General features: G+C 41.5%; 1 protein-coding gene across 3 annotated transcripts in view; it reads right to left on the reverse strand.

The window, feature by feature from the left end:
• Positions 1 to 819: 819 nt before the first annotated feature.
• Positions 820 to 12,588, reverse strand: part of RCSD1 (RCSD domain containing 1) — an 87,030-nt gene continuing 75,261 nt past the window's right edge. For all 3 annotated transcript variants that reach the window (XM_020974689.2, XM_020974688.2, XM_078156516.1), the window contains 2 exons: positions 9,580 to 10,428; positions 820 to 5,766 (listed from right to left, as the gene is read on the reverse strand). In XM_020974689.2, the coding sequence (XP_020830348.1) occupies positions 5,734 to 5,766; positions 9,580 to 10,428 (882 nt within the window). In that variant the 3' untranslated portion in view covers positions 820 to 5,733. The remainder of the gene's footprint in view (positions 5,767 to 9,579; positions 10,429 to 12,588) is intronic.

Raw genomic sequence — 12,588 nt, forward strand, 5'->3', positions numbered from 1 at the left:
ACATTTGTTGGGTATTGAACACACAATCCTGATCTATAATGCTATTTATCTAGCACTTGAAAGTTTGAAAATTAATTTAAATACATAATTTCTTATGAGTTTCAGCACAAACCTATGAGATAGGTGGTGATGATGATGTAGTCATCCAATTGTTCAGTCGTGTCCAGCTCTTTGTGATCCCATTGACCATATGGTCCAGCAAAGATACTGCAGTGGTTTGTCAGCTCCTTCTATGGTGAATTAAGACAAGGTAGGTACTAATCAATTAATCAAAAAGCTGTTTATTAATCACCTACTATTGCCACTGGACTTGGATAACTGGAACTTGGGGCAACTCTGCCTTACTTAAATCCAATTCACGCACAAGTCTGATTTTGCTCTTTCTAGCATATGAAATAATGCTTTTGTTCCATTAGTCACTCTCTCCCTCTTCCCCTTTCTTCACCTTGGGACTTTAAAAGCAGCATTCCCACATGCCCCTCTGCCCCCTCAGGGGCTGAAGGGTAGAGCTGGGTTGCCCTCTGTAACTGTTCTCCCTGCAAGTCTGTGCAAGGGTTTAATTTAGTGTTCTTCTGAAGAACTCCCAAATGGTCATGCCGACTTAGATCAATGGGAAAGGAAGAATCTTTGGCAAAATTGTAAACTCTATATTTTCCTTTTGGCCCCTTTTCAGTAGTATGCCAGCTTCACTTTGCCACCTGGAGAAGTGGGAGATGGTGGGAATGGACTGTATCTTATGATGCTATTACAACTACTGTGTTGGTTTGGTTTGTTTCATTGTTTCTTTGTTACAAAGGACAGGCTCACTAGGTGAAGGAGTGGAGGCTGTAACTGAGAAGTTTAATGTAAGAACACAAGTGTAAGGAACAAAGTTTTTTAAAACATTTTCTTCTGAAAAGACTTTCACACAAATGACAAAGAAGACTTGAAGTGTTGCTTGCATTTTTACATGACAGGAAGACTCATGATGGAGGAATGAATCCCTAAATGTAGAATTTCAGGCATCATGGAACAGGAGGAGATAAAGCTATGCCCCTCACCTGTGGCAGGAGACAGGATTGTGTTATAATTTATCATATGAGATAATGAGATTCATTTTTGTGGGAGGTCTTACAGAAATTCACTTGTTAACGTTACAGTCAGTACATGGGTAGGAGCCAATTGGATGGGTCTTCTAAAAGTCATGTCCAAAAATATAAAAAAATAAAAATCAGCATAAAATAGAGAAAGATTAACCTGGCAGCAGAAGTAGTCTATCCTCAGAGATGGTGTGTAATGGGTTATTGATAAGATGGGGGTCTCCTGAAAGTTGCTGAAATGTAACTAAGATAAAATGAATACCACGGGTGGGGCATGGAGAAGAGGGGAATCAAGGAAGGCTGAGCCAAAGAGGCGACACAGAAGCAACACCTTGAAAGAAGATAAAGATTTTAAAAGATAGGGTTGAGGAGAGAGTGCCCTTTAGCCTGCTAGAATAGCTGAAATGGGAGACGGAATGTTGAGCTCATGGAACAATAAATAGGAACATTTGGCTGGAAATTAGAGTGTGTGAAGGGGGTAGAGGGATGTCCCATGGTGTGGTAGGAAGAACACTGGGTGTAGAGTTAGAGTATGTAGAGTTGAATCGTAGATTTTAATCACTACCATGTATGTGACTTTGGGCAGGTCAGCACCTCTGAGGAAAGTGAGAGGATCAGACTAAGACAGCTTTCTTCTAACTCAAAAGCTGTTATCCTGTGAAAGTAGGATTAAAGCTGAGCTCTGGAAGGCCTTAAACACCAGTCTAAGGTGTTTGCTTTTTTTTTTTAGCTTAGAGGCAGTGGGGAGCCCCTGAAGTTTTTTGAGTATGGGACTTCACTTGACATACCTGTGCTACAGTGTAGATCGTTGATTTTGACAGCTGTGTGAAGAACAGACTGAGGAAGAGAGAGATTGGAGGGAGGGTGATCAGTAAGAAGATTCCTACAGCAATTCAGTGATCAGGTACTGAACTAGGCAGGAGTCAGAGGAATATAAAAAAGGTGACAAATGCAGGAGCTGTTATGGAGAGAGATTTGGTGGGACTTAGGAAGTGAATGAGTGTGAGGGAGACAGAAGAATCCAAATTGGATGAAACTTGGGTGACTGGGAGGACAGTCAACAGAAATCAGGAAGTTGGGAAGAAGGCTGGCTTCAAGGAAAGAAAGCTCTCAAATTCACTTTGGAGCACAAAGAGTTTAAGGTGCCTGGAAAATGGGGCTTCTTGACTTGTTTTGTGCCATGGATCCCTGGGCAGTCTGGCAAAGCCTACAGACCATTGCTTAGCATACTGTTTTGAATGCATAAAAAAAATATAGGATTTACAATGGGAACCCAAAAGTCACTGAAAAGAAGGATGTATGTTTCCCCTCTTCCCAGTTCAGGGGTCCCCAGGTTAAGAACTCTTGCCCCAGCTGACAAGTGGAGATGCAGCACCAGGATTTAAGGGAGAGATCAGGACTAGATATAGAGATTTGGAAATCATCAGTTTAGAGGTGATAATTAAACCCATGGGAGCAGATGAGATAACCCCAAAATGCTATAGAAAGGTCAAGATCAGTGAGAATTAAGGAAAGGCCACCAAGTTTAGCAATAAACATCATAAGATCATAGATTTAAAGCCAGAATCCCCTGGAAATCCAACTCCTTTCTTTTACAGATGAGGAAACTGCTCCATAAAGGGGTTAAGTAACTTGTCCAGAGTCATACAAGTCAACAAGTATCTGAAGCAAGATCTGAATACAGGTCTTCCTGAATCCAGGGCCAGTACCCTATCCACTACATCCACAGGTGTTAATCATTCAGCCAGCTGGCTCCATGCAGCCCATAACACTCCAAAGTACTGCCTGAACTTGATTAAAATGTAAATGGAAAATATTTAACAAAATAAATAAAAATACAATAAAACGTATGTGGTTTACTGAGTCAATATGTGGCCTGCTGGCATCCTTATGTACAGTTTTAGTTGTTCAATCATTTGTGACCCCCTTTGGGGTTTTCTTGGCAAACATACTGGAGTAGTTTGCCATTTCCTTCTCCAGCACACTTTACAGATGTGGAAATTGAGGCAAACAGGGCTAAGTGACTTGCCCAGGATCACACAGCTAGTAAGTGTCTGAAGCCAGATTTGAACTCATGAAGATCATCCTGACTTCAGGCCAGGTACTCTATGCGCTATGGTACCATGTAGCAGCCCCAAAAGGTTTGCAACATGTTGTCCTAACTGTTTTCATTTGATACTCATAACAACCCTATGAAATAAGCACTAAAGCTATTATGCCTATTTTACAGATGGGGAAACAGAGGCTCAGAGAGGACATGTGACTTGCTCATAGTCACAGAGGAAGTGTTGGAGACAGGATACGAACCCAGTTCTTTCCCAAATGAAAGTTCAGCACTTTCCCCAACACACTACACCATTTCTTCATGTGATTACAGAGATCATAGATTTAGAGTTGCAAGGGACCTTATAGGCTACAGAGTCCAATCCTCATTTCCAGTTGAGGAAACTTCCCCAAGGTCACAAATAGTAAATATCTGGGGTAGGATTTGAACCCAGATCCTTGGACTTCAGAGTTGGGGCTCTTTCCACTGAAGGATGCTGCTTCTATAGTTTAGTAGAATCATGAAGATGCAGTAACCTGCACATAAGTGTTCATCAATAAATACTCGTTGAATGAAGGAATAAAATGTATCTGCCTCAGTTGTTAGCGTGAATCAGTGGAGGAACAGTGGAAAAGATACAATTGAGGAATGAGGAGAAATCCAATCTCTATGTCTCTGACATCAAGCTAGCTTTGGTTTCAAGTTCCTGTTACTTTATTATCTTCATTCCCCATTCCCCATCTTAATTTACAGTTCTCAGAAGGAAAGCACAGTTTTCTTTTTATCTGTATATATTTTATTTGTTCTCTTTTCCTTCCATTTCATTCTGGGGAAAGGAATGGGATAAATCTTTCCCTTTCATCACACACACTCATACATACGCACATGTGTCCAAACTCTTAAACACATGTGTATATGTGTGGTAATACAGTTATGCACACTCTAAGACAGACTTGGTCAGAATATGTTGTAGCTGACCCACTGCTTTTTTAATGACAAGGTTATTTTTAAAAACAATGTTAGCCCCGTGCTAACTCTTTCCAGGAATCAGAGAGACGAGTGACTAGGAAGAGAAAATCAAGGTTTGGGGAGCAACCCCAGAACCTTCAGGCTGAAAGGTCATTTTCCAATATCCGAAGATTTCCAGTGTGAACCCCGAAGAGCCAAGATCCCACTGAATTAGCACTTTGGGAGGCCCCAAAACTCAAGTCAGACCCAGGAGCAGCCCTGCAAAGTGCAGATTTCTTCTGGCCAATGTCCTTTAGCCCTGGCAGATAAGGGAGAGTATCTGAGGTAAGAAGTCAGTCTCTCTGCCTCATACAAACCTCCTGTTAATGCAGGAGATGTAGAAGTAGATTCTGGGGAAAGACCCTTCTCCATGACAGAGCATTCCTCACTCACTGCTTCAAGAAGCTCAATTTGAAATAGTGGCCTTGATGACATTTCCAAAAAGCTAATAAGAATGATTACCTTCACCTAGTATATGTGTACTGAAGACCACAAAGCATCTACTTGGCAATATTTAATATAGCCTAATAGATATTTTCATTAAGAATTATCTTCTGGAGCAGCAACATTTATCCTCATCTTAAGATGTCATGCCATTAGAGAGCAGGTTTTGTTTTTATAGAGGAAATAGAGGAACAAAGGGTTTGACTTGGCCACACACTGAGTTAGGGGGAGGGAGGGGAGGGAAGAGGGAGAGAGGGAGTCAGGAATGAGGTCCACATGTTCTGATTTTCCATCTGGTGCTGAGGACATCCTTCTTTTCCACTAGAGAGTCTTCCTCCTCAGAACATGGCAGAAAGGGGATGTACCTAGGTTGCCATGGCAGTCATAAGCTAGGAAGACCATTTCCAAAAGGGAAAGCAAGCTCAGGCTCATGGACTAAACATGGTACAAGTTGAAACAAGTGTTTCAACACTTAGCTCATCTAGTTTAGTCCTTGAAAAACTGATTTGGCCATCTCAAAACTTGCCTTCAAAGCTGAAAGTTTGTCTCAAAAGTCCTGATTTTTTTTTAAAGAAAGACTATGTCTTCTTCTATGCTTTAGAAGGATTCATATTATTATTCACACTAAACCTCCTTTTTTCCTGTATTCCAGCCCTGCCCATCCCCAAATTTGTTTTTACTTATATATAAAAACTGTAAGAATTTCAGAGAATTACAAAGGTTAGGACTCAGACATAGGCACGTTCGATGGACTACATCAAGAAATTACTTAAGAAAAAAGTGTCCAGAGCTCAGTTGCTTGGGTAGGCAGTCCCCTGAAAGCTAAACCCTGGGTTGACTCCAGGTTTGGTGATGAGAGGTTTTAAATAGGCTTCTGTTATGAAGTTTGTCAATGAACATCCTGAATCAAATTTCTGTTGGTGGAAAGCCTTTTACACTGGGATCCTCTCTTCCCACTCCCCTAAAGAACATTACAGCCTAGAAGCTAAGAGGCAACAGTGATCCCTTCTGACTTCAGGCCGCTTCCGTATCTTTGGCATTCCTGATATCTCATGAGTTCCTAATGGAGCTTCTCCATTCCCTGCAGGTGCTGTTGCTGCTACTTCCAGAGAGCTGACTCCAGCAACTTCATCAAGGGTGGACAATAGAGCTCTTTTTTTACATTTTAGTATCCTGTACTATGGTACCGTCCTGGGGAGAGATGAGAAAAGAAATGAATTAGGAACAAGGGACTGGGGAAATGTTGCCGATACTTGTACGATTCTCCTAGAATATAAAGTTTAAGTTCCCTTGCTTTCTATTTGTGGCTCTCTCCACAGTGTGGCACCATCTTGCTTTTTTATATTATTTCAATTTTTGCCCTAGTCTAGTAGGGTGATAAGACACACATTCATTTAACTACATTCAATGATTCCCAGTCTCATCATTGTGAGTACTGTCTCCTTCTTTAACCAATACTATGACCAAAAATGCATCATTTTATTTACTGGTGATGAATTTCTGCAAATTTAGTCAGGATTTTCTATGAATGACTGACATAAAGTCTGTTGCAAGGCCCAAAGGGTTTTACATATGCTATATTTCAATATTTCTGTGATTCTTTAAGAACCTGTGATTCTTAACTACTAGCTATTTCTCATACATAAAATTATCTCTCTCACATCTGGGTCTTTACGTAGGCTGGAACCCATGCCTGGAATGTACTTTTTCCTCACTCCTGCCTCTTAGAATCCCTAATTTCCTTTAAGACATACTTAGGTCCCTTCCAGTTGTTAATACTTTCTGCCTCTTGAAATTAATTTATATTTACATAAATACCTATCACAACAGTAGAACATAAGACAGAGAGTCTTCATCTTTGTCTTTGAATATCTAGTAGCTAGCATGATTCTTTGAACATAGTGCAAGATGCTTCTGAGGAGGAAGAAAAGACATTCTTTTAGAAACATATTGTGAGGCTAAAATGGCAACTTTGTTCTTTGGTGGTGGGGGTGGGGGTACCTTATGGCTGACCATCTGCAAGAACCAGGATGTAAGCCCTAACCACTACAGCCTTCCATTACAGGAACCTAAGGACTTATCTTTCCTTCTATGGCAGACTATAAGGTCCAGCTAAATGCCAAAGAATGCTGCTGATCTGTTTACTCAAAGCAGACCTAAAAAGCTGTATGAGCCAAGGCTGGGGGCCCTGGAGTCTGAAGCTGTTCCTAGAGAGCCATATTCCTTTCCATGTTAATATATTTCTTTCCCTTCTGGTTGGCTACTCACTTTCTTTGAGCACCAGTCTTTGGACCCACTGCTCAGGAGAACCTCTCTGGGCTCTTTAAGAAACTTAGTTAAAAAATTCCTCCAACACTTAATGCATGTTTGCTGGACTGTATTGAGTTGGAGTTCATGTCACTCCCCTGTGTGTATACTATATTCTGACCATACTGGACTATTCTTTGCATCCTGATCACATGTAGCACTCTCACAGCTCCATGTCTTTGGTCATTGAAATGCTCTTTCTTTCTCTTTTTTCCCCATATGTATTTTTATTCAACCTTTTAAACCTAATTCAAATGGAGATAGGTACTATTATTATCCCCATTTTACAATGAAAAAACTGAGGCAGATAGGTTAAGTGATTTGCCCAGGGTCAAGCAGCTGAGGCTAGAATGAACTCAGGTCTTCCTGATTCCAGGCCCAGTCCTCTGTCCATTGTGCCCCCTAGATGCCACCATGTTGTTGAGCTGTCTTGGAGGCAGGGGAGGGATCTCAGGGCAACCAGAAGTGGCTTGAGGGTCACTGAGATGGGCAAAGACCATCTCAACCAACCTCATTATTTAGTCAATCACTGTCTGCTCCCTGAGCCTATAGGCTGGATCTGCTTGGACGATTGTTGAAGTGAGGGAGGAGAAAAGAATAAAGGCATTGCCTATGTAAATCCAAAACAAATAAGAACCATTCTTCAAAGCCTAGGTCAAACCCCACATGAAAGTTTTCTTTCTCACCTTAGTCTACTTTGAGCCTCATACACTACCTGGAATTCTTATTTAATTTCTGATGTCTGTAAGTCTTGGGACTGATCTGTGATTTCATCCTCATAGAGATCTCCAGGTGAAGAAACTCCTTCTTCTGATAAAGATTTGCACCTGTTCTACAATTTATAGACTTAGAATCTCAAATTTATAGCCTTATGGAACTGAGAAGGTATGACTTGTCCAGCGTCACATAATCAGAATGATTCAGACCAGGTTTGAAGCTGAGTTTTCCAGACTCCAAGGTCAATTTTCTATCTACTATCCACAGCTGCCCTTGTATATCCCTTGTCTCCCCACTGTTCAAATATTTGCCTCATAAAGGTGCTGTAGAAATCTCTGAGCTAATCTCTTGTACTGCAAATTGATCATCAAGAGTGCTTAAGAAATCCAAGCAACTCTTACTTTAGTTAACTGGAGAGTCAACAATGATTTCAGCATGGCATATATTATAGAATGTCAGAGTCAGAAGGGATCTCAGAGGTCATGTAGGACCATCCAAATCTGATTCATCCATCTGATCCATAATACCCCTAACTTCTGCTTGAAGAGCACCAATAATGGGAACTTAAAACCTCACCCCCTTAACCAACTCCCCAAGGCAGAGTGTTTGGAAAGCTTTAATAGCTAGGACGTTTTCCCTAATTTTGAACCAAAAACCTGACTACCTCTAACTTCTACATGTAGATACTAGTTGTGCCCACTGGGGCCAAGCAGAAAAATTTTGATCTTTTTTCTACATGTTGTTGTTCAGTTGTGTGTGATTCTTCATGATCCCATTTGGGGTTTACTTGGCAAAGATACTGGAATGGTTTGCCACTTCCTTCTCTAGTTCATTTTACAGATAAGGAAACTGAGGAAAACAAGTTTAAGGACCTGCCCAGCATCACACAGCTGGTGTCTGAGGCTGGCTTTGAACTCATGAAAATGGGTCTTCCTGATTCCAAGCCCAGCACTCTATTCACAGTGTTACCTAGCTGGTGGTTTTTTCTACATGGCAGATCTTCAAATGCCTGAAGACAGAAGGTGTATTTTCTCTATGTTTTCTCATTTCCAGGCTGTTTTCTTCAAGCAATACTGGGATGGCATGGCCTATAGTTCCTTCATCTTGGCTTCCCTCTTCTGGATACTCTCCTATTTGTTATTGCCCCTCCTAAATTATGGTGCCTGGAACTGGACATAGTGCTCTAATTATGACCTGATTGGGGCAGGACAGCAGGACAGCAGGACCATCACACTAAAGTCTCAAACAGCCATCTTTACTTTATAGCCATGTGGAGAGCAAAGGACTTGCACTAAATGACTTTTCTTCTCATTTTTCCCATGTGATGTGGCTGGACTTCAAGGCAGTTAGAGCAAGTGTGATTTGAGAAGCCCTAGAAAGTGTCCTTCACTGTCCACCTCACCTCAGCTACATCCAACTTCTTCCTAGAAAGTGTGCCTCACCACCCACCCCACCTCAGCTCCATCCAATATTTTCTTCACTTGTGCCTGACGTCTCATAGAACTCCTGCTGCTGCCTTCAGCCCTAGGTTTTAGATTCTTCTTACTCTTTCCTAATGCTTCTCAAACTGTAAATTCACATGTACTTGGTGGCAGCGAGGTGTATCTGGGTGGCTAGAAGAAGGAGGAGGGTGAGCCCAGGGCAGAACCACCTTGTGATGGCTTTGCTCCATCCTTACAATGCAGACCTAGTGAGTAGGTGTCAAGAGTAGGGAATTACTGACGACCAGTTACTTTTCAGGCACCCAGGTGGAATCACTTTCGTGTGCGTAAAAATTCTAGAATCATTGATAAGGGAACAAATGCAAAAGAATCATCTTATCTTGTCCTTGTGATCCACTGGAGAAGAACGACCCATTCCCCACTCTAGCAAGGCACAAGGTTAGAGAGGTTGTTACACAATGAGGCCAGTTACAAATTTGTAAAGAAATAGGCATGCGATAAAGGAGGCATGTGATTACTAGCAATACTACTGATTTACCTCCGCACTGCAGGTGGATTGCACACTTGGGGCTTCATTGGTGGTCTCAGAATCTGTTGCCAGCTGAGAATACCCCGTTCCAGCGTTGCTTTCTTGCTTGTGTGTTATTTCTTGGCTGTCTGTGTTCTCAGGAATACCTGCCTTTTGCTCATTCTCTTCTTTGTCTTTTTCTGGCTCAGTGGCATTGTCTCCTTCCTTCTCTTGGGGGGTATTTTGGGTTCTCTCCTCATTTGTGCCTGTGGCAGTACCCTGTTTCGGTTCCTCATCTTTAGCCCCCGTGTTCTTCTGTCCAGGTTTCTCCTCTTTATCTCCTGTGCTTTTCTCAGATGTTTCCTCCTTCTCTGAAGTAGGGTCTTCAGTTGTCTTTTCCTTTCTAACCCCTCCAGAACCCCCTGGAGATGCTTCCTTTTCATCTGCCTTTGGGCTCTCACTAATTTCCTCTTTATTATCTGTGGCTGTCTGGTGTGATTCTCCTTCATCATCTTCCACTGTATTCTGCTCTTTCCCCTCTTTATTTTTCACAGCATTCCTGCATGATGTGGCTTCTTCCAAGGCCTTGCTCCTTTCCCCTGGGTTCTCTGTCATACTGCGTGATCTCCTTATCAGAGGTTTTTCATCTGACTCCAGCTTTCTCCTCAGCTCCTTGCCCATTGCCCTGTTACTAGAGAGGGGAGACCCCAAGGCTTTGTTCTTGGGAGTGAACACCTCATCACTGTCCTCTTCCTTGGCACCATTCTCCTGAGATGATTCAGCTGCCCCCAAATCTCCCAGATCCACCCCACAGTCTGACTGAGACCGTCTGAATCTCCTGGAAGGAGGCCTCCTCTTTATTGACCCTCGTGTCCGCACCTGCAAGATGAAACCAACAAAGAAAAGTGTTATGACATCTGATGGTGTCCTGGCCTTGGCACTGTTACCCAGTCAAAACAGCTTGGATATTGATAACCATCCATCCCTTGCCTTGATACACCTTCTTCCTCCAGTTCAGCCTTCAATGGAAGTAAAATGGGGGCATTTCCTTCCATGAAAAGGAGGACAGGTCAGCATTAGCAAGGTCTAAAAAACCCATAGCTTGTGGGAATTCAAAGTAGAGTGGACCAAAGCTACCCAAGCTACTGTCCCCTCTGGAAATAATGCAATTGACCTAATGAAGGCTTCACATGTATCTGTTAGATCTTGTCAAGGCTATGTGAAATGTGAGTCTAAATGTTAGACAGATGTTAGATGTTAGAGACAGATTGTCATAGTGAAGGGTGCACTGGACTTAGAACCAGAATGACCTGGGTTCAAGTCTTACTAGCTATGCGGAAATACTTGAGAGATTTCTCAGGGCCAAAGGCAACTCTCTAAGACAAAACTGCATAACAATTGCCAATATATGTGTCCTGGTGGAGGGATGAAATCATTACTACCACCACCACTATGTCTACCACAAAATCCCTACTTTAAACAGCCAGTATGTTTCTAAACAAGTTGTACATGAACTTAGAAAATTTCTATCTTTAACTGTATTTTCCCTTCAACATATGCTCAACTATCAGAGATACCAGTTTTTTTAATTGTGAATTCATCTTCAAGACTTACATGAACTGATGCAAAGTGCAGTGAGTAGAACCAGTAGAACCTTGTACACAGTAACAGCAATATTGTAAGATGAAGAATTGTGAATGACTTAGCTATTCTCAGCAACGCAACACAATAGTCCAAGACAATCCCAAAGGACTAATAGTGAAGCATACCATCCACCTCCAGAGAAAGAACTGATATTGTCTGAATACACACTGAAGCATGCTGTTTTTCACTTTCATTCTTTTTTCTTTTTATTGGAATCTTCTTGTACAAAATGACTATTATGGAAATGTTTTACATGATGGTACATGTATAACCTATATCTGATTGCTTACCAGCTTAAGGAGGGGGAAGGGGAGGGAAAGATAGAATTTGGAACTCAAAACATTTTTTAAAATGTTAAAAATTGCAACTGGGGAAAAATAAAATATAATATATTAAAAATAAATTATATATTACATATTAAAATTACATATTAAAAATGAATAAATGCAAGTGGAAAAAAAATAAAATAGATTAAGCTTAAAAAAAGAAATTGATGGGGTGCTTGTGTTTGGGTGCTTGTACTTGGATCCCAATTTCTCCCTAGCCTCAGAAACACTATCCCTGACAGTTTCTCCCCAGCCTAAGGACACTGTGCCTAGCAATTACTCATGAGTGGGCCCCAGCAAGACCCTTATCTCTTTCCCTGGTGCAGTTACAAACAGCACCTGAAGGAATTATTAGTTTGAATTGGCTTTGCACTGGGTCATAAAGACATACTACTGCCCTACCTCATTATCTGCATCCTGGGCTCCTCATTAACTGTATTCTAGACTTAAGACGTATGTATACTCCCTACATCTATCTTGTCAAACAAGACATTGATTGGTGGCAGACTGGACAACTCTCAGTTGTCCCTGACTGCTAGTTAACTTAGTGAAGTAGCAGGCCTAAAACCACACCTCCATGTGGCCCCTTGTGGGCTTTCCCTAGTGAACTCTGGGTAAAACGCCTGCGCAGTAGGTACAAGAAGTGCATGTTCTTTTAAGAACTGACCACTCCTTAACCACTCCCTAATCCCACCCTGAATCCCCTAGTTAGCATATTTGGCACATGTTCTATTGTATTTTATCCCTATGCAAACTTTAACTGTACCACTTTAAGATTACAGGAATCCTTAAGAATCCTTGCCCGCTGAAAAGCATAACAATAAACTTTGCCACCTTGACTTAAAGAATGCTTGAGTCTGTGAATTCATTCCAGACGACCCATCGTGTACTTCAGTCTTTGAGGGGTCACAACCTTTCAACCTCTCATACCGTGACAAAATCACAATAAAGAGAAAATAAAGGAAATTTTTTAAAGTTGTGAATTTATCTTCAATTGGCTGGTACCTCTCAATAGTCTTTGCTGTCCATGCTGGTTAGTACTTTATGAAACTACAGTGGGTTACATTTG

This window comes from Phascolarctos cinereus, unplaced genomic scaffold (genome assembly GCF_003287225.1).
Source record: "Phascolarctos cinereus isolate Bilbo 61053 unplaced genomic scaffold, phaCin_HiC Scaffold_5;HRSCAF=322, whole genome shotgun sequence".
NCBI lineage: Eukaryota > Metazoa > Chordata > Mammalia > Diprotodontia > Phascolarctidae > Phascolarctos > Phascolarctos cinereus.